The sequence below is a fragment of the Caloenas nicobarica genome, chromosome 24, assembly GCF_036013445.1.
Source record: "Caloenas nicobarica isolate bCalNic1 chromosome 24, bCalNic1.hap1, whole genome shotgun sequence".
Classification (NCBI taxonomy): Eukaryota; Metazoa; Chordata; class Aves; order Columbiformes; family Columbidae; genus Caloenas; species Caloenas nicobarica.
The window spans coordinates 4,652,940-4,674,749 of NC_088268.1; the positions used below are offsets into that span (position 1 = coordinate 4,652,940).

Consider the following 21,810-nt stretch of genomic DNA (forward strand, 5'->3'; position numbering starts at 1 on the left):
ACATCCCTGGGGGCAGATCGAGCCCCTCATGACGTGAAAAACCTCGAGGTGCTGGAGCGAGTTGAGAGGAGGCAACGGAGCTGGGGAAGGGGCTGGAGCACAAGTGTGATGGGAGCGGCTGAGGGAGCTGGGGGTTCAGCTGGAGAACAGGAGCTGAGGGGAGACCTTCTGATCTCTGACCTGCCTGAAAGGAGCTTGGAGCCAGGGTGGGTCGGGCTCTGCCCCCCAGGAACAAGCGCCAGGACCAGAGGAAACGGCCTCAAGTTGCGCCAGGGGAGGTTGAGGTTGGATGTGGGGAACAATTTCTTCCCCAAAGGGCTGTGGGGCATTGGAACAGGCTGCCCAGGGCAGTGCTGGAGTCACCATCCCTGGAGGGGTTGGACAGACGGACATGAGGTTCTCAGGACATGGGGCAGTGCCAGGGGTGGGGAACGGGTGGACTCGATGAGCTTGAGGGACTTTTCCAACCAACATAATTCTATGCTCCCTGCCAGCCCTGAGTTGGGGGAGCAGCCCCAGGAGAGCGCTCAGGGGCTGTAGCCGCCCCATTCTGCACCCTGGGGGCTCAGCCCCCTGCTCGCGGAGTGTCTGACTCCCTCCCCTGCCACCCTTCCCAGGGGCAAAACTCAAGCAGGTGTTGTGCAAGTGACCCGAGCAGGGACACCCTGCTGCGGGACACCCGGCCAAGGTCAGGGGCTGGGAGCGCTGGATTCCTGCGCTGGATGAGCATGGGGGAGACCATCTGGCCCGGCTTTTGTTTGCACAGCGATCAAAGCTAATCGCGTGGCGCTGCCACGGCCCCTCGGTGCGCGCAGCCATCTGTGCAGGGCTTTGTGCGCGCCGGCCGCCGCCAGCGAAGCCACTTTGTGCTGCGAACCCCCTGCCTGCAGCTGTGCCGGGGTCCTGGGCCGAGCGGAGCCCCCGGCAGCGCCGTGCACCCCGGCTGCCGCACACGCAGCTCTGCCGGTGCCGCTCGCAGCCCCCCAGCCTTTCCTGTGAAGGCCATCTGTGGGGTTTTGGTTTTGGCCCCAGGTGGGTTCGCAGCGCTGCTTTGCATGGAAGAAATGGAGGTTTTTCCCGACACTCCCTGGAGATCGGGGAGCCCACACCAGCGTCCCCGCGGGGCGCCCAGCCCCAGCCATGCATCCTGACCCCGTGCGCATCCATCTGGCCTCGGCACCAGCTGCACGTCCAGCTTCAGGCCCCAGCCGGCTCTGGCTGGGTGGCCGTGTGCCGGCTGGGCACGGCGAGGCCACCGAGACCCCGCCGGCTGCCAGGGCCTTGGCTGCCTGGTGCCACACACTGGCACCACGCTGCTGGCAGCACCAGCACTGCTCACCGGAGCCAGAGCTCCGCAACGGCTGCTCCCGGGGACACTTGGGCACAGTGGGACAAACGCACGTGGTTAAAGCACCTGTGGGTGCTGCAGCCACCGGCCGGGAGGACCCAGTCCCTGCCCGGTCCCTCGGGGTGCCCTCGGCAGGGCGAGGTGTGGGGATGCCAGTGTGCGCAGGTGGGGGATCCCGAGGGAGCTGGCCTTGCTTTGCAGGAGAGCCACGCACGCACAGCAGCCTCTGTTTTTATCCACACTCCTGCCTGACTGAGCAGCTCCCTCTGCGCGGTGACATCTAATTTAGCAGCTTCCCCGCACCCCGCTGACTCCGCACGTGAGGGGGAAGCACAATGCGACAGCTATTTTTAAACGGCCATAAATATTAATCCCTCTCAGTGATGCAGCAGGCAGCCTCTCGCTGCTGGCGCACGCGCGGGGCAGGAACCTGCTTCCCTGGGCTCCTCAGATCCAATTCACCCGCCCAGGGAACCCCGGCACTGCAGTTTGGGGGCTCTCCAGGGGGTTCCAGCCCCATGCACAGCCCAGGCCGGCAGCTGCCTGGCCCAGCGCTCCCCCCGTGCTCACCAGGGCTGTTCCCGTTTGGATTCCCAGCCCTCGCTCCTGGTCTCCCCCCGTGCTGGGGGGGCTGCGCTCCCCTCCCGCTCTCCCGGGCTGCCGGTCCTGCTGCCCAGTCGATACCCACTATATTTAGCACCACGGTGGCAGCAAGAAGCCGGTGCTGGTTATTTTTAGCCAGCCCTCCCGTGGCTGCGGCGGGGAAGGGTCTGCACAGGGTCGTGCTGCACTGCAGGTGCTGGTTTTTCGGGCTGGTGGGTGCTGTGTCCCCATGGGACACCCATGGGGTGCAGTCTTGGTGCTGCTTGTGCTCCCAGGGTCTCTGCCGCTGCTGTGGTGATCCACTGCTGCTCTGGGTGCCAGCGGGAGCTGGGACTCGCCAAAAGCTCAAGCACCACGAGCCTCTGTGTGCCGCCTTGGCCGCTCGATGCCCGCAGGCCCCGTCCTGCGGCGGGCGGCTGTGTCACCTGCAGCTGCCTCCACGCTGCCGCAGCCCCAGCATCGCTCCCGCTCCCTCCACAGCTCCCAGCAGTGCTGGGACTGGTGACAGGCAGCACAAGGCTTCTCTGCCGGTGAAGGGGCCCAGAGCCCCGGCGATGGTTCCCCAGCGGCTGCCTGCCAGGCTCCCGGCCACGTCGTGCCCCAGCCGGGCCCTGGGCTTGGCTCAGGTCGCAGCCCCAGCGATGGACGCACCAGCTGGACCATCCTGAGCATGGACACCATCAGCAGCCCCAGACCGACGGCTGCCCTGGCGTGTGCCGACCCTCGGCCCCGGTAAACCCTCGCTGGCTGCAGCACCCTGAGGTGCAGAGCCTGGGGCAGCCTGAGCTCCCGCTGTGCCATGGGCTCCGTCCTGGCCCTGTCCTCTCCACCTGGCCCCAGCTGGAGGGTGGGGGTGTCCCCAGGGAGTGTGGGGGTCCCGGGGGAGCCTCTGGCTCCGGCCCTGCCTGGCTGCGCCTCTCCCGTCAGGTTTTGTTCTGCTAATTGAGCCGAGATCCAAACCAGGCGCTTCGTAAATGGTTTAACCTCCCTGAGCAGCGGGAGAACGTCACTGCGCGGGGCCGGGCGCTCCCTCCAAGGAGAACCGGGGACGGGGCACGGGCGGCCGCCACCGTCCTTGCTGCAGCACGACAAGGGCACGGCCCCGGTGCCCGGTGTCGCACCGGGGAGCGGCCCCGGTGCCGTCCCGAGCAGCCGGGGGACCCGGCCGGGGCAGCTGGAGCCTTCGCCCTGCTCGGCGGTCCCGGCCCGGCCCGGTAACGGCGGCCGCTCTCCATGGTCCTGAGCCGGTCCCGCCGGTATCCCGGGACGGCGGGGCCCCGGGAGCACCGAACCCTGCGCAGCCCAGCGAGCCCTGGCCCGGGCAGCTCGGGGCTGGGCTGGGGGGACCCGCTGTGCCCCCCGCGGTGGGGCAGGAGGCTCCTGCCCGCCCGCTGCCGCCGCGGCTCGGGTTTCCCCGAGTAAGCGATGCCGGTACCGGGCAGGGAGGCTGCGGGCGGGGGGCTGGGGGCACGATCCCCCCGCCGGCCTGGGGGGGGGTCCTGCTCTCCCCGAGGGAAGGCGGAGGGGCGGGGGATCCCTGGGCCCTGGGGGGGCGGCTCCTCGCCGGGTCTCCCCGGTTCCCCCCGGGCTGCGGTCCCGAGGCAGAGCCTCTCCCGGGGGCCAGTGGCTGGAGACGACCTGAGCGCGGGGCCGGGGGTGCTCGGCGCTGTACGGCCCCCCCGGCGGGGCGGGCCGGGGGCGGGGAGCCCCGGGGAGGCCCGGGCGGAGGATCCCGCCCACCGGCCCCGCCGCCGCCGCCGGCTCCGGGCCCGCCGCGCTGCGCGGGGCGCGGCCGCTCCGGCCCGGGGCGCGGGGCCGCTCCGCCGCCGCGGGGCTGCGCACGGCAGGTGAGTCCGCACCGGGACCCCCCCCGGCACAGGGAGCGGGCAGGGCGGGAGGCGGCGGCGAGGGGGGGCCGGCGGCGCCGCGCCGAGCTGAGCTTCCCCCGGGGAAGCACCGGGGCTTCCCTCGCCCGCAACGCCCCCGGTGCCGGGGGGAGCCGGGGGGAACCCCGGGCATCCCCGGCTGCGCTGGGTGCACGGCGGGTCCTGGAGCCCTCACAGCCCCGTCCTGTCCCCGGGCACCTCAGCCGCCCTCCCCGGGGCTGGCGGCGACCCCCGGGGTCCGGCTGCGGCCCCCCGTGCCCTGCTGCGGGCTGGGAACCCCCCGGCGTTGTGGCGGGGAGGCTGGGTGTGCCCGTCCTCGCTGCGGTGCATGGTCCGGAGCACCGGGGGGTGGAACCATCCGAGCCCACCGCGGGGCCCTGGAGAGCCGCATCCCTCCCGCGGGGGTCCCCCGGATGAAGCCCCCGTGTCCTGGGTCACCGGTTCCCGGCTCACCCCGGTGGGTTTCTCGCAGTGTCCAGCTCAGCGCTCTCCCCCCTGCAGCGGGAGGGGGACCCAGAGGGGCAGCGTTTGCTCCAGGTTACTTCTGGCAGACTCGGGGGGCCGGTCGCCCCTGCCGGGCTGATGTGCTGCTGCAGGGCTGGGGTTCCAGGTGCCCTTTGGCCGCTCTCAGCCCTGGTCCCACTCGGGGACATCAAGGAGCCCGGGGGGGTCGCAGCGCAGGGGTCAGCTCTGCACTGGTGTGACCTTGGGGTGTTTTGGCACGGTTGGGGTGTGTTACAGTGCCCAGGTGCTCATCCAGAATACGCTACCAGGGTCACCTTTGGGTGGGCACCTCTGTCCCTTGCTGGGGAGCCCCGCTCAGCTTTGCCTTATGGGGTGCCACAGGGTGCCCTTTTACACCCGTGTCTTTAATGGTGGGATGGTGGGAGAGCACCTGCATCCTGCCTTGATGGCTTCACCACCGTGGCCCTGCCAAGGATGATCTGAAGCCCCTGTTCGTGGCGGGACCCACGGCTGGAAAAGCCAGGCACCGTGCTTGCAGAGCTTGGCCGTGGCCCTTATCTGCTGCCACCACTCTGGGAACTCGCTTACACGCTCAGCTCCAGTGAATTTCCTTTTTCTGTTTTTGTTTCTTTCCTGCTGACGTTTTTCCCCTCCGGAATAAAGAGCTGGATGGAGACCATGGTTACGGGGTGGTGTGGGCAGCCTGGCCCCATGGCCGGGGTGGCAGCGGGCAGGGGACAGCGGTGCCAAGCAACCCACCTGCCCCAGTCCCCTCAAAACGGGAGAAAACCCAGCGTGTATCTGCGTGTGCCCCAGGCGCTGCTGGGGATGGAGCCAGGGAGCGGGAACCTGCTCTGCCTCTGCCCGCACGTGTTTTCCGTAGTGTTCCCCGGGGGCTGCCTGCAGCGGCTGCTTGCCCAGAGCCCGGGCTCACCGACTGGCACGTCCCGCCAGCCGCTGCTGCAGGATGTGTTGGCCTCGTGCGAGCGAGCGACCAAACCGCGGTGACCTTGGCGGGCGGGAGCTCACCCCCACCTCTGGCTCAGCCCGAGCCGCCTCCGCTTGTTACAGCCCAGCTGCCGGCATGCCGGAGACGTGTCTGCTTGGCCCCTCAGAGCCTGATCGTGCTGCACGGCAACCCTGGGCGAGGCTGCTGATGGCAGGGGATGGGGGATGCATGAGCTATGCTGGCTGTCCCCATCCCTGTCCCTGTCCCTGTCCCTGTCCCCATCCCTGACCCCATCTCACAGCCAGGCGTGATGCTCGCAGCGGGCACAGCAGCGGTTCTGCCTCTCCACACCCTGGTCTGACGCTGTCTCCTTGCTGTCTCCATCTCAGATGCAGCCAAAACCACCGTGGGCGAGAGCCACCGGGCCAGCAGCCGTATGATAAAGCCAGCGCAGCACCATGCCTGCAGCAGAGCGGGTCCTCCTCCGCTCGGTGACCATGTGGCTGCTCCTGCAGAGCATCCTCCTCCTGGCCTCCTGCCTCCGCTCAGCTGCTGCGTTCCCCGTGGGCTGCTACCCCTCGGAAGAGGAGGGGCTGAAGACTTTCCGCTGCAGCAACGCTCGGCTGACTGAGGTCCCCAGGGACATTCCAAATGACACCAACAAGCTCTACCTGGACTCCAACCGAATCCCCTTCCTGCCCCGCGACGCCTTCCGGGACCTGCCGCTCCTGCTGGAGCTGGATCTGTCCCACAATGCCATCGCCAGCGTCGAGAGCGGGGCGTTCCGGGGCCTGGCAGAGCACCTGCACTCCCTGGACCTGTCTTCTAACAGGCTGGTGTCGGTCAGCAAAGACGCCTTCAGTAATCTGAAGGCCAAGGTCAACCTCTCCAACAACCCCTGGCTGTGTGACTGTCGGCTGCAGGAGTTGATCCGCACAGTGGATCTTGCCGCCGGCTCCTCGGCCGGCATTGTCTGCGACTCCTCGGCACAGGAGGAGCACGTTGGCAAAGCTTTCCTGCAGGTGATCGCCGACACGGACTTCTGCAACATGTACAAAAAGACCACGGACATCGCCATGCTGGTCACCATGTTCGGCTGGTTCGCCATGGTGATCTCCTACCTGGTCTACTACGTGCGGCAGAACCAGGAGGACGCCCGGCGGCACCTGGAGTACCTCAAGTCCCTGCCCAGCAAACAGCGGCGATCGGAGGAGTCGTCCACCATCAGCACCGTGGTGTGAGGTGCCGGCATCCCGCAGGACATGGGGATCCACGGAGCCGGGGATCGGCCGCTCCGCAGGCTCACCGTGGCCGCAGGAGCTGTCACGAGCCACTGTCGCTGCACAGAAATAGTTGTGGATTTGTTCTGTTCTCCTCGGGGAAGTGAGTGCCCGGCTTTGGCACAGCGAGGGGCGAAGCGGCTGCAGAGGGGGGTTGTTTTTGGCAATGAGCACAGAGTGGCGGCAGCATTCGAAGGACCAGAGAGACCCCGAGCATCCCCCCAGCACGCAACCGACCTGGACATTCAGACTTCATTTAAAAGTTTTAGATTTCCTTTGCAGAGATCCCTTGGGGCATTAGCAGAATCAGTGTTTTAATCCCTCCCCGGCTTACCCGCGGCTGCCCGAGGGATGTTCCTGGCGGCGTTGCACAGCCTGGGCCTGGCTCCCTGCCTGCGCTATGGGGATGAGCGGTACGGCCGCGAGGCCAGTGCCCTGCCGGGTCATCGGCCCCGCGAAGGTCCCGGTGGGGCCGAAGGACAGAGCGGGAGGTGGGGACACATGGGTTGGGAAAGGCAAGAGGCAGGTGTGGAGGTGCCCCACTCCAGTTCTGGATGATGCCACCCCATCTCTGGAGGGGAACCGAGGGGTCCAGGTGGTGGGTCCAGCCCTGCTGGGATGCCGGGGAGCGGGTTTCCCCTCGGTGCTCTCCAGGGACCATGCGGGTGGGTGTAGCACCCCCAGCAGCCCTGCTCGGCCGTCGAGGGGAGCTCCCACCGCTCCTTCTGGCATGCACGAGGCTGCCGACCGGTCACTGTGATGGGAGACGGGGATGGAGGGAACCACCGCGGCTCCTCCGCCCTCTCCCCACTCCCGCACCACTGGCAGGAGCCTGAATCTCCCCTAAAATGCCCCAAAGTCCCTTCTTGACACTTCCAGTATTGGGCTGCAGGTTCCTGGTGTTGGTAGGTAGAGGATGAGGTGGCAGGGGCCGGTGCGGGTAGGGGTCGGTGCCACCTTTGGGGGTGCAGGGTCCAAGCGGCGACTCAGAGCAAAGCCAGAGCAGACCCAGACTCTTCCAACCAAGTGTCTGGCCCTGAAGAGAGCTGGTTTTGCTGGTTTTGTCCTTTTTCTTTTTAAACCAACTGAAGCTAAATTGCCTTAATTCACCAAGAGCACCAACCAAAGCTGCTGGAACATTGTCTGTGCCAGGCCAGAGCCGGCTCCAGCTGCCCCGGCATGGCGGGGGCTTATTGCCGGCTCTGGCCTCAGTCCCTGGTGTGGGTGGCACGTTTTGGTGCAGGCAACGCCTTTTGGCACAGGCAGGGCTCTGTCCCCCGCCTGCTGCCCGTCCTCCCGTGCCCCAGTGCCGGTGGGAGCTGTGGGATGGAGCCGGCCGGGAGCGGCACGCACGGCCCTTCCACAAGTGCCTAATTTCCCAGCGCAGACCAGGGGCTCTGCAACGCACAACCAACCTCAGCCCCGGCTCCAACCCAGGCGTCGCCCCGTGCCTCCAGCCCCACGGCAGCTCCCCCTCCATACAACTGGAGAAAAGGGGCTGGGAGGGACCCGACCGAGCCACCACCAGCGGCTGCTCCCCCGTGGGCATCCCCCATGGTGTGCGGGGACACCCGGGACTGTCTGACCCAATATGTGTTTTGTTTAAGGGACCTTTTACGTTCTTACTTTATACAACAATAAAATTGGCTTTTACTTTGGAGCCCGTGCCCAGTGTGTGCTGGTGTGTGCGTTTGCGGGGGGCACAGGGTGCTGCTCCCACGGCTTTGGGCCGGGGCGGGTGGCATCCCTGCTGTGCCAGGGTCACCTCTGTCCCTGATGACATCCTGGCCACAAGGGAAGGATGAAGGACGCCTGCGACAGCCAATGTCCTCCCTGAGCCATGTCGGGCTCTGCTGGCGCTGTCAGAAACACGATCCTCGGTCCCTCCGGTAACGCTGCCTTTGCCTTCAATAAATGAACACACTGCAGCTCAGGTCACCGTCACCGCGCTGGTCCCTGAGCTGCGCCACGCTGGGACCCTGTGGGGCGGTTTGTGGGGACTCTGCTCTGCTCCCGTCACTCCTGTCCTCACCGGACCCGGGAATCATGTGGCACACAGGGCAGGGACCATAGTGGCCATAAGAGACAAGCCTCGGTGTCCCTGTGGTCCCCACGAGGGCTGTGGCATCCACGGCAGCCCCGTGCCGATTTGTCGGTACCTTTTCCCCATGCGGTGCCACGGAGGGTGAAATCTGGGACCTAACGCAGAGTGACAGATCCCGCTAGAGGGACATTAACCTCGTTTGTCACTCGGCCATCTCCAGACGTGACACAGCCCGCAGACCCCGGGCTCCGGAGCAGATGGCTGCCGTCCCCCACCCTGGTTGTCTGCCCGGGGATCCTCCTCGTGCCACCCTGAGCAGCTGGGGAGGGCTGGGGGGTGCCGGGGGACCCGGCTGCCACCCCATCTGCGGGGCTGGGGGTCCCCGGGGTGCTGCCGGTGTCCCACCACGGGGCTGGGTGACACTGAGCCTGGTGCCTGGCCCGGCTCTCCTGCCCAAGGAGTTATTAGGTTGGAATCCACTGGGCTCATTACAGCTGACACTAATGAGCATGGGGGAAAGGAGGTGGATTCGGTGGCAGCTCCTGCCATGAGGGAGCTTAGCTGGTTGTGGAACAGTCGGTATGTGGTTATTCAGTGGAATAAAATACATAACAAACCTCGTAAAAATCTGCAATAAGCTTCAGGAAGATAATTTGGTCTGGGACGGACTGAAGTTCAGTGGATTTATGTCATTAGTAATTACTTCCCTTACTTACTATTTACTTTCCTGCAGCAAGTTGCTGAGGGCAAGATCCTGCCGGGGAGCCGGGAACCGGCGCTCAGCATGTATGGGGGGCTCAGTGAACGTTTTTCTTAAATCGAGGAAATATAATAATCCATTTTAATCCTGCATTTCTGGGTAATTCATTTCCTGATGTACCGCAGATTGATCTGCTGGGATCAGCAATGGGAGAATTAGCAGCCTGACCTCCTTGTGCACCATTCCAGCACGTCAGTAAATCTCTGTTATTAACTTCCAAGGTGCGGGTAATTAACTGGCCTGGTCAGGGGGGCTGTTCTTCCTCTCCGGGATGGAGGAAAATGTGTCACTGGGGCAAGACTGAAGAATCGGGTCCTCGTTGGTGGTGACGCCTCTTCCGAACCCCCCCGGGAACGCAGGGACTAAGCGATGCTGGATATTCGACTATTGATGGAGCTCAGCCTGGCTGTAGATCTAAGCATTTGCTGTGTTTTAAAGGTTTGGGGTTGTGTGTTTTAAAGAAAGGTAAAATAATGGTTTTCTCAGCCCGTGAATGAAGCGTGTTCAGCATTCGCAGCCCCAGACCACATCCTGAACTTTTAACTGATTCGATTTAGAAGAGGGAAGGAAGGATGTCTAATTGTTTAATTTCCACAGTTATAAAAAAAATTTATAAGTTATTAGAACCGATGGCAGCAATTACACTGTGATTAAAGCTGGTCTACACTTCATCAATGGCCCTTCAGTTACGGAGCCTTATTTATTTATTTTCACCAACAACAAAAAAATCCATTTACAGTGGCATTGCTGCCAATAATGAATCATATTTATTCACTGTCTGCAAAGGACTCATTAATCCAATGATGTTGTTTGTTATAGGAACAGAGCTGCACAGAAAATGTGGTCGCTGGACTTGAGCAGGAGGAAATTTAATTTCAGCGCTAGGGTTGGGGTGACAGTTGGGATCAATGACCTTGAGGGGCTTTTCTAACCAAAACAATTCTGTGATTCTACGCACCTGGTGTTTCCTTGGCTTGTTCCCCTCACAGGTGTGATGAGTTGCTGGGATGTGCTGATCTCAGGGCACCTGGTCCTGCTCCTCCCTGCAGCCCCTCGCCTTATAATCTCCTGGGCAGGCTGATGGTTTCCAGTATGTCTGAGTGAACTGGGAGTTCTGGTGTGTCCTGGGCAGCACGGTGACCTGTTCAACTCCTCTTGATTTTAATTTTGAGGAGCAGCTCAATTGTGGGCTAATGAAGATGCTGCGGGAAGTTACGAGACGACTGTCCCATGGCAGCGGAGGTGTCACCGTCACATGCCGTCCTGTTGCTGGCAGCTCCACAGTGAGTGCTCCAATGGGTGTTTCTCAAGTGGTTTGTTCCAGGCTGGGAGAAAAAGCAGTTCTGATGTTAAAACAATGAGCTGTGCCTTCCACTTGGCAGATTACTTTTGTCATTTGTGGAAGTTTACAAGTTCTCTGTTGGTACGCAGCCTGTGGGAAGTGCTGAGGTACTAGAGGCCAGTGCAGACAAGGACGTTTTAAACTCAGAATTTATTATTTGTGATAACTTATTGCTACTCTTGAGGTGTTGTAATTGTCCTGTGCAGAAAGGGAGATCAGAGCTGCACCGTCAGGGCAGGTTACAGCGGGGATTTAAAGGGATGAGCCTCACAGGAGCAATCAGGGTTTCTCCTGCTGTGGCTACAGCTCACGTTTCCAAGAGGAAAGTGCGTAAAAAGACCAAAAAAAATAGGAGAATTTAAAGTGGTGAGGAAGGCTCTTGCAGTTCCTGTTGAGCTATTGCAGCTGGGGGAGGTACAAAGCGATGGTAAAAAGAAAAGATGAGGTGAGAGCTGATTACGGATATTTGTAAAATCTGAAGTGTGACAGCGATTCAGTGGCTTGAGGGAAGGGAAGGATTTGTGAGGGATGGTGGGTCATAAAAGAAAATATTCAGCTGTGTCCAGGGCTGTCGTGGGCAACGAAGGAGGGAGATCCGCCTGGATGGAGAGAACTGACACAGGAAAGGTCATAGTGAAGCCATTTCACACCAGTTTTTCATGGAAGTCTCCACAGAATTAATGACACAAACCCCTCTGTGATGCAGCACTGAAATGTTTGAACTATTTTTTTGACTTTTGAGGTCTGCTGAAAAACTTGAAGTGCTACAAGAGCTTCCTGTTCCTCCAGTTTCTAGGGGAAGGAGTAAGTGTTCATTTGTGACTTGCTGTTGCATTTAGTACCTACTCACTGTTTTTTTTCCCCGTAATAATTTATGCACGTGGCATTCCTGTTGTGAAATAGGCCAAGAGATGCAGGCAGCGAGCGCCGAGCCCGTCTGCTTAATCTGTATTAGCCTGAGCCGTGCACACAGTGTCCAGTTGGCAGCTCGGATAATCAGCCTACAGGCAGTTTAAATGCTCATTACGGTACACTTTATTCATCAGTATTTAATAAGTAATGATTCTGAAAAGCTCAGAGTGTGGTCTGTGCCCGTACCATCTCCTGCTGTGTTCCTGTCAAAATGGATGAGTTAAACTGGGTTGAATCAGGTCGATTTTTGGATGAATACCCACTGAGGAATTTCTAGATGCCATAAGAAGTTGCAGTTATGGAGTAGGAGGTGCTTTTTTGCTTGATTTAGTCCTACAGAGTGCAAAAAAGAAAGGAATGGCTCTGTGCCGGGAAGCTGGATGTGGATTTCTATGGCCATGTGTGTGCAGAATCTCCTTTGCTTGGTTTGCAGCTTAAAGAAAAATTGATTTAAAAAAAAAAAAGCCCGTGTTTTGGTAGTTCCACTGTGGCTTTGGAAGCCTGTGGCAGGCTGGCTGCTCCAGTGGGCTTGTGCTCTGCTCCATGCAGTGGCCGCTGAAAAGTCAGGGTGACTTATGAAACTCTTGATAGTAGTAAAATAAAATCTTTCCTAATAGTGCTTTATGAGCAAAATGATGAATTGCTGCAGATCCAGCAGCTAACCCTCAAAAGCAAAGTACATCTTTTTTTCTGGAAAGAAGCCTTTCCCATTATCTCAGTGCTTTGGCAACTTGTATCTTGACTCGTTACTCATCCGGTGAACTTGATGGGGAATTTGCAGCTGGTGTAAGAGGATCATCTGCTCATGTAACGCGGCACCTGGGGCTGGCAGAGCTCTGCCATGAGGATTGGATGCAGCTGAAGGAAAAGATGCAGCAGGCGAAGGCTGTGCAGCCTCTTCCTGGGACATACCCGCTTCTTTTTGGGGATCAGAAGGAGAGAACTCTAATATCTGGGAATTTGTAGAATGTTATTAACCCTCTCTCTTGCCAGAGACCTGATTTCACTTTCTGCTCCACCGATGCAGCGGGTCGGTGTCTGTTAACTAGTGCATGGTACAGTTTTGCACAGGGTGGGCTGGAACATTCAGGCACAGAAAAATGGGGAAAGATAACAGGAAGGGCATTTAATGTTTTTAAATCACGAAGATTAAATACTTCCATTAATATGTGCTAGAAATGGCTCATAGAGACTGGCATATGTGATTATGGCACATAATTCCACTACAACTATTTGCTGCCTTTGCCTGAATTGTTTAGAGCTGCTTTACTGCAGGACAGAGCTGTGGTGTCCCGACCAAGAAACAGACTCTTTGCACGAGCAGCCCTGTGACAAATGTCCTTTTTTTCCCCATCGAATTACTTTACCTTGCATGAACACTTAATTTTTTGTATAATTTTTACAGATTGATTGGTCTCTGAATACAGAAAAACTAGGGGTGTGTGAATGAGGATGTTCTGCTATTGTTCAAAAATGACCATAGGATTCCAGAATTAGTAGCTAAAACCAAAAAGGATGTCACGAAACCAATAAAGCTTTCACAGCTGCTCTTTGGTTTTCCAGTTTCTGTCGGAAGTTTATTAGCAAGCTGTTGCTCCATATATTTGGACTTGAGGCCTTGAACAAATCTGGCAGGTCACTTCGTTGTTAGGACTGTAAGTTCCAGGCTCACAAACCACTGTGAAAAGAACAGAGTTGGGGTGTCAGCCAGACTGGGACCCCCTGACACCCTCATGGGCCTTCCTGAGGCTGTGAGGAACGAGATCTTGCCCTTCCTGAGCTCACTGCCTCTTGCTAAATATCCCAAACTCCACAACCAGGGGTAGGTGCTGCTGGCAGAAGATCTTTTAAAACAGCTGAGTGTTTTCTAGCAGCACTACCATTAAGATAATTGGGTTTTATTTGCTCTGTAGCCTGAGCATCGTCACTCACCAGTGACCTGCAAGGAAAAAAAAACCCCGAACAATAAACCACTTCATCGCTCCCACTCACTCTGTTTGGAAATACAGTTACACCGATGAGCACACTAACAAAAACTGTCCGCTTGTTTTCTGTTCCTTTCTGTTTTTTTTCTTAAATCTGTGATGTCAATGTCTTTCCAAAAGATGAATGGAAATATCATTACTTTTGACACTGATATTTACCAAATGGTCTTCTCAGAAACTTGTGGCCGGAGCTAATCAGTGATATTTAAATCAATGTATGATGTATTTACCGCAGCAGCTCGCGCAGTTCTTGTGGGTGAAATCGTTCTTCCCAAAACCTGGTCGACAACTGTCAATGTGAGTAACCGAGAAACTGTTGTCCACATAGTGTATTGCAGGAACGGTGTGAAAATTGTGCCTCAAAGCATATGTCTGCTTACTGAAAAATGCTCCAATTCGATCTTTTGCCTAAAATTCGGAAACATTGGAACAATAAAAACCCAGTCAGTTGCTTTTTCTTGATTTTTTTTTTTTTTTTTTTTTTAAATTCACAGAATCACAGAATCACAGAATGTTGGGGATTGGAAGGGACCTCGAAAGATCATCTAGTCCAATCCCCCAAATTCAGTAAATACCTCGTACTCCTGGTTCCCACACCCAGGCCCAGTATCCATCTAATAATGAATATTAACATTAAGAAGCCAGAGATAACAGATTTTAGGAATTAGCTACAGTAGATTTACTTTATATTCCATTTACCAAATAATAAAGCTTTAGTTTAGAGAACTGGAAGTTCAGTATACTATTATAAATATTAATGTTTATAATTCTATAATTAGAGGTAAATATAAAGGAACTAATAAGCCTGATTTTTTTTTAACTGTTTGCATCAATTTGACTTGTAAAAACAGTTTTCCACCCTGAACTGAATTATTTGAAATCCATGAATTGTCATTTACAATGGCATTAATCCCATAAAATCAGGGTGAAGCTGGATTACTACCAGTCAAATCTGTCGCTGCTAAGGCAGAAATTTGTATTAAATATGCAGAGGAGACACAAGGGTGGCTGACACAGAACCTCTTCAACTTTCATGTTTGTCGCATCTTCACAATCATAAGGAACCTGGCGGCAAACTTCTTCCCATCCTGGTGCAAAAGGACTTACTGCGGGTGGGGGGCAAAAAGAACACATGTATATGCATTGAAAAATATATTGCAGTGAACTCAAATACCTCAAGCAGGTGTTTTTAGGTTCATTTCAGAAAACATCAACAAATAAAATGTATTAGTGCTTTTAGCGTCTTGTGGTGCTCACTTCATCCTACTGTATGCTCTTAATTTTGCCTCTAATTTGTGAAGAACGGTGATTTTTTTTTTTTTTAAACCTGTCACTGTCTACAGTCAAGATCATGTTTTGAAATAGTTCTTTTGACTGCATGCATTTGAATGATGAAAAACGAGTGACTGATAAAAGGCGGGCGGGGAAAAAACAGGTTCGCTCCTGGTGGTTTCTATCCAGTTACTTAAATCGCTTTGTTCCAGTAAGAGTCAGAGGTCAACCAATAAAATAATGTGCGGGAAAAATGCTGAGATGGCAGGAAGAACGGAACAAAATTCTCACCTAATACCCTCAGGTTACAGAAAGGGCTGAAGTTTTATGTACACTTAAACTTTGGGTCCTCGGTTTGTTCTGAATGTCTCTTCACTGAGGGGAAAAATGGCCACAAAATGTTCCATAACCTGTTGGATGGTCCCTCTTGACACAAGATGGGAACAGATACAGAAAAGAATGTGGTCAAAGCATTAATGAGTAACTTTCCTCAGTGATAAAATATCTCTAAATTGGGGCAGATATCAGGGTTGATTTAACCTGTTTTGCAAGGCAATAGAGCCACATCAGTATTGCCATGAGGTAATGAGGCTCTTGCTTTTAACCTCTGCATAGTTTCCTCGAATCAAGTGAAACCACAGAGGTCACAGACTTTATTAAAAATCAAATAATGAAAGATAGAGCCATTTTCCTTTTTTTTAAAAAAAGGCATCTTATCAGCTATCTCCTTTCAACTGCACTCCTTGAAAAGTAATATTTCCCACTCAGGTTTTAACTCGAAATTCAACATATAAACTGCATTTTAGCTCCATCTGTGGGCTAGTAAGAAAAAATACAGGGACTCCAAAAGAAAGCTGGGAAATGACTTCTGAAGGTGTACTTGACTTTGATGTCTTTCAGCTGCTGTTTATAGTACTCTGGGGTTGTTTATAAAAATAAATGATCCCTCCCAAACAAACATTGAAATGTGTTACCTTGAAAACTAACAAATAGCTCATACAGGAGGCCTTGTTTTGGTATCTTGACAGAGTGGCATTTGTAGGATGATGCTACGATGTGACATGTCAGATCAGAGATGATGTTATTTAAGATCTTCCTTAGCTCCTCAAAGAATTGGCTGTTAGCTGCTAGGTTGCATTCTTTTGTAGTAAAGCGAACAAATACCTGATATGCATGGTCGGCTTCCCTGTATGCTTTAAAAAAAAAAAGTTTGTGTGTGAGTTCTGCAGTGTAACCACAAGTGGAATCTTATAGAACCTTATCGTCTGTATCAGTGCACTTTGTATCTGAAGTAGGACTCTTATTCAAAAGCAAACAAATAAATAATGCTTACTCATTAACCAGAACAGAACAAATTTGTCCTTGCCAGAGCTCACTCAAATAGGAAGAGATATTTTGGTTTGAAACGTGCAGGAATTTGTGTGTATGTTATTTAAAGCTTTTCCCAAAACTTGAGAGAGGATTAGTGTGTGTGTAAATATAAAAAATTCATTTTCTATTCTGGGATAAAATGTTATCTAATTATTTTTTGATTAAGCTTTGCAATAAACGCGCACTTCACAACCTTCCCAAAACACAAAGGTGATGTGCCTTAGCATACTAGTTAGTTAGCAATCGTACCATATACCATGAATTTATATTCCTCAAACACTTCTCTTTCTTCTTGTGTTGTAGTTTCGATGATTTTGTGAGAAAGAGTGCAAGTGTAGGCTCCGGACATAAACTCCTTAAAACCCATCACCATCAGCTTTCCTGTTTCTGTAAGATTCACATACATTCGCCCTAGAATAGAAACAGGAAATATTTGATTACTGGAAATGTTTGGTTTCTGATCCTCTGCTCATTTAGAACATTTGAAGATGAGATCTTGCTCTTGTACATAATGACACGAATTCATATTAGTCTGAAACAATCTAAAATGTATGACCTTTAGGACTTATTGCAAGTTTACTTCTATCTCAAGCATTAGGAAATTTTAAAGGGAGAAGAGAAACACAGACTAACGTCAGAGCTCGTGGAAAAATTTGACAAAGGACCAAGTGACTCTTTGGACCCCCCATCCTATTGCAGGGTGGCCTCAATAGAAACAAGGAAAACGTGATTTCATGTACAGTAATCTACTTAGCCATTTGTGGTTGGCTTTTTCCCTTGTAAATAGAAAACAGAAACTATTTATCTCAGCATATTTTCCTGATTGCCTCCCCACCTCCCTGAGGCAGAGGCTGTTTCTGAGTTTGTGAAAGAAAGAACCGTAAAAAGCCCATTTTTATTAGTGACTGGGGAAAAAATAGCTGAGGCGGGCAGTGGAAATAGGTGACCAACCTTCTAAATTTGTTCCATCTGGACCAATCCAAAAATAGTTGGGATCTATCAACTCTTCGCTAGAACGAGCCGAATCCATGCATACTAGAAGTGGGCTGTTTGTAAACATCTTAACATACACATCCACTGCAATACAAAAGAAGGTAAATTAACTGAAATGCTTCTATCAAATGAGATCACCAAAATGCTTATTTCAAAAATATATTTAATGTAATGCTAAGGTTATTTTTTTCATGTTTGGACTTGAAAGGTATAAGGTTTAATCTTTTATCTGCAATTGTTGTTATTGATATTGTGGAACTGTCCACAGTTTGGTGGGTGCTGACTGCGAGTAGGAGACACTGGAGTCCTACACAAAACCATGTCACAAGCTCACAAAAACCACAAATTTTGAGCCTTTTGCAGAGAGGGTCCCTTATTCAGACATTAAATTTTCAGCTGTGCTTCTAGTAGCACTGTGAGACAAATGTGTTTCCAAACCCACCCTTTCTTGTTACTTTCGCGATCAGGATTGTATGCGGGAGTCTCCAGCACTGTTTGGCTGAGCTTGGTTGTGTCACTTCCATAATGATCACTGTACTTAAAACTCCATTTTAAAAGTCCAGTAAGACATAAATATATATACAAAAAGACAAGTTTACCTTCACGTTTAGTGTTGCCATAAACATAATTATTTTCAATTAAATCAATAGAATGTTTCTCTTCCTTATGTGAAGCTGTCACTGTAGAGAAAAGGACTTAATATATGAGAGAAATCTAAATGCGTGATTGACCATATATCTTTGTGTTAGCGAGTTTCTGTCTCTTGCTTTTCTTATTCTTTCTTCCCACACCCTTTTCTCAAAAACAAGGGCTCCTACTTCTTGCTGACTTGCCTGGTTTTGTTGCTTTAGTGCCGGCATTGCAAATCTGCCTTGATGCACTAGGTCCAAACTAGCTCAGCCTTTCTCTTTACGAAAAGCCAATAAATAGTTACAAAATCTAACTAGAAAGTAAAGCTCTTCCCAGTGACCGCAAGGGGAGCCAGGACGGGTGCAACATGCACTATTTTGGTTGGAAGACACTCAAGATTGAATCAAAGTGTTATCCCACCCCTGGCACTAACCAATGTCCGTAAGAACCTCATCTATGTGTATTTTAAACCCCTCCAGGGATGGTGACTCCAGCACTGCCCTGGGCAGCCTGTTCCAATGCCCAACAGCCCTTTGGGGAAGAAACTGTTCCCCAGATCCAACCTCAACCTCCCTGGCGCAACTTGAGGCCGCTTCCTCAAGCCTTCGCCTTTTGGGAAACAGCAGCTTGGGGGTTTCTGTTATAAGAGCCCCCAGATGGGAAAGTTGTTATAACGTGCTGTTTTCTGATGCTTTTTCCAGGTCATGACGGGTGGTGACCCTGCCTGAGCGCTGCCGGGGAGCAGGACGCTGCTGGGCTCCCCGCCTTGCCTTCTAAAAAGGGGTTTTATCATCATCACTTGAGGGAAGGTCCTGCAAAGCACAGCCGCTCTCCACAGATGGCAGCGCCCCCCCGCCTCACCTCACAGCCGCCCTGAGGAGCCCCCACTGCCGCTCCCTCCCCCGGTACCTCCTGTCAGGACACCCAAGGCAGCCGCCACCACCCCCAGGAGCCCCGCCGGGGGACAGCGCGGCCGCCCGCCGCCCCGGGCCGTGGCCATGGCCGCCCCGAGCGCCGCCTCCCCCGCGCCAACGGCCGCAACCGCCCGCCCCGCCGTGTGTGGGGGTAACGGCTCCGCCCGGCGCTTCCCGCCCTTTTCCTCCCCTCAGCGCGGCCGGGACGGGGACGGGGCCGCGCCGGGTCCCCCCGCGGCGCTTCGAGTGGGGGACTGGGGGGTCCCGGCTCGTCGCTGTCACCTTTTTTCTTCCTTGCCCACACCCTGTGCTTGTAAAAAAAAAATGTTTATTATTGCTTCACAGGTCACTTGGCTAGGGAAGGATGGTCCCCGCCCCCCCGGGCTCTTACGCCTTAGCCCCACACTTGGGTAACTACCACGTCGCTCTTCCACAGGGTGTGGAAGTGTGGGTTTTGACTCTAAAGTGGTGTTTGCAGCTGTGTGGGCAAGGATGGGAAACTGCGGGGGCAGGAGGAATTAGGTGCGTAGAATGATTTTGGTTGGAAAAGCCCCTCAAGATCATGGAGTCCGACTGTTCCCCCAGCCCTGGCACTGCCCCGTGTCCTGAGAACCTCATGTCCGTCTGTCCAACCCCTCCAGGGATGGTGACTCCAGCACTGCCCTGGGCAGCCTGTTCCAATGCCCCACAGCCCTTTTGGTGAAGAAACGTCTCGGGCAGGGGCTGAGGTCTGTGCTTGGGGCACCGAACCTGGTCACCGCAGGGACGGCTGGGCTGGCGTCTCTGAGCTCCACATCTCCAGGTCACTGCAAGCCTTGTGTGCCCGGCTGTTCTTTTCTTCAGCTGCAGGTTTCTGCAGCAACTCATTATGGGAGAAGCACTTGTAGCTTAAAAACAACAAAACCCCCCCATTCCTGCCACTTGCTGTGAGAAAGACTGAAAATAAGAGTTGGGCATATCCTGTTGGCTCAAAAACAGCCAAATGCTACGTATTACTTCAAGTACTTGGGGTTGTTTTTTAAGTCAGTTACGTGTTTTGGAAGACTTGCTTATGACTTTCGAGCTCTTAAAAGTAGAAATATTTTGTTTCTAGGCTGAGAGTTATGAAAATACTCAGGAAACCCAGGTGAACAGGGAGAGAAGGGTGCTTGCGTTTCACCAACCTGCACATCATGAGACACTCAAGATAAGGAACTGCGGCCAGGTCTCTGGTAATTAGCTAAATCATATTGATTGTGCAGCCTCAGACCACACCAGTGTCCAAAAATGATGAAATAGTATTTGCATAACAAATATGGAACCAGTAAACACAGGAATGGTAGTTATTTTTGCAGATAGCTGTAAATGTTTTAATTCAACAGTTCCATGTAAAAAATCCCCACACTTGAGTTATGAGTTTTCTTTAATAAAGCATGCAAAACAAAGTGTGAAAAAGAAGGTATCGAATTATTGATGGAAAATACTTTTACTCAAGCCTGGTGGTATTTTAACGTAGTGTCCCCTCTCATTTAATGTCTTGCAAAACTCCTCGCCCTATTAAATGTGTGCACTGCCTCGTTATTTCACTTTGCTCTCTTTGCAGGTAAGTGGCTGCGCTTTCTTCTTCCTTAGACCAAGATGTTAACTCTTAAGTGGTCTGTCAAGGTATCAGAACTATGACAGGGTTTTCGCTTTTAATTTCTTTGAGCTGCTGAACAGTTCATAATTAGGACCACCTCAAAAGATCTGACGTTCCCATGTGTTGAATGTTTTCAGTTTTACTCAAAGTTAACACTTCACGCTTACGCCTTATAGGCAAAATGATTCAGTTTTTAACGTGCCTGCTATAAACTAGTCATATTTCAGTCTGAACATCCTCAGTTCCTAAGGGTGTTTATACCCTGTTGTTATGTAACTGTTTTACATCAATCTTCCTATCCCAAAACATCCATTTCTCGGTTTTAAAGTGCAGCTGAGTTGCAGAGCCATAAAAACCCAACCCAACAAGCTTTGTCTGCAGTTTTGAACCTTTATAAACTTAGGTGCATCCATCCTTATCAATGACCTCGCATTCCATTGCTATGTCTACCAAAACATGTATCTAGCTTTCAGGAAAACTGCAGTTATTTAGAAGGCTTTAGCTGATGGGGAAATTCACTAAAAGAGAAACTTGTTTTTTAACAAAACCAGGACAGTGATGAAAGAAGTACAGAAGTGTAACAAACGGATGCAGCAGTAACCCTGAGGGTCCAGCAGTGCATCTGCCTCAGCCATGCTGAAAATCATCAGTGAGCTCCCATCATCTGCAGCATCTTGGGTTGGTTTTTCCCTTTTTCTCTCTCTGCTGTCTGCCTGGCTCATCGGTTTGAAGCCACAAACACGTGCTCTGATGTCAAAGCGTGCCAGGTACGGGCTGTGCTGATGTTCTGTGCTGATCTGAGATCTAGGCCAGCTGTTATCTTTTCAGGCCTTTTTTTAGTAAATAGTTCTGGGTTTGGGTGAAGGAAAATCCCATGAGTGGTACTGAGCTTGCGTGTGAAGTCAAGGCTGCGTTGGGCTGGCGCAGCTCACGCTTCCACGTGAATCATGGAAGGGTTTGGGTCAGACCATGGGCAGGGACATCCTGCACTGGGTCAGGTTGCTCAAAGCCCCGTCTGAGCCCTGTGCGGAGAGTCTCCTTTCAAACTTCTGTCTTAAATGTACAAAAATTGTCATTTAACAATCTCTTTATGAGTGCAATTAATCTTTAATTTATTAAATAATTTTGTAAGTTGATTTTTCTTTTAAATTGCAATGCTCTTTTGTTAGGAAAAATAGCTAACTTAAGTTTAATTTTAATCTTAGTCATTTAACTTTAATGTGGAGTCTGAGGAGTGCGATCTGTTAACGAATAATGCAAAGAAAGCAGCATTCATGTAACAGCCGAGGCTGCATTACCATGTTTACGTGATGTGTAAACAGAGCCAGGACTAATTGCACACAAAGGAAATTCAGGATGTAGAAAAGAAGTAGCTCTTTTGTGTGTCAGCATCATGGTGCACAATTGCCACACCAGTCTGGATAAAGGCTTCGACCAC

General features: G+C 53.2%; 2 protein-coding genes across 2 annotated transcripts; one reads left to right on the forward strand and one right to left on the reverse strand.

Annotated features, from left to right (window-relative positions):
- Positions 1-3,743: 3,743 nt before the first annotated feature.
- On the forward strand, positions 3,744-8,173 carry LRRC3C (leucine rich repeat containing 3C). The gene is made up of 2 exons (XM_065651206.1): positions 3,744-3,798; positions 5,641-8,173. The coding sequence occupies exon 2, from the start codon at positions 5,710-5,712 to the stop codon at positions 6,490-6,492; it is 783 nt and encodes a 260-aa protein (XP_065507278.1). The 5' UTR covers positions 3,744-3,798; positions 5,641-5,709; the 3' UTR covers positions 6,493-8,173.
- Positions 8,174-13,169: 4,996 nt separating this feature from the next.
- On the reverse strand, positions 13,170-18,840 carry ZPBP2 (zona pellucida binding protein 2). Its single transcript, XM_065651338.1, has 8 exons — positions 18,750-18,840; positions 17,810-17,890; positions 17,169-17,294; positions 16,467-16,628; positions 15,821-16,039; positions 14,595-14,680; positions 13,805-13,982; positions 13,170-13,267 (listed from the first exon to the last, which is right to left on the reverse strand). The coding sequence occupies exons 1-8, from the start codon at positions 18,838-18,840 to the stop codon at positions 13,170-13,172; spliced, it is 1,041 nt and encodes a 346-aa protein (XP_065507410.1).
- Between the last annotated feature and the right edge of the window lie 2,970 nt (positions 18,841-21,810).

Coding starts and splice junctions, on each gene's coding strand:
- LRRC3C (XM_065651206.1), top strand. CDS start 5,710: ATGCCTGCAGCAGAGCGGGTCCTCCTCCGCTCGGTGACCATGTGGCTG.
- ZPBP2 (XM_065651338.1), bottom strand. CDS start 18,840: ATGGCCACGGCCCGGGGCGGCGGGCGGCCGCGCTGTCCCCCGGCGGGG. Junction 16,629..17,168: donor AGATGGAACAAATTTAGAAG/GTTGGTCACCTA, acceptor TTTCTATTCTAG/GGCGAATGTATGTGAATCTT. Junction 14,681..15,820: donor GCTATTTGTTAGTTTTCAAG/GTAACACATTTC, acceptor CCCCACCCGCAG/TAAGTCCTTTTGCACCAGGA.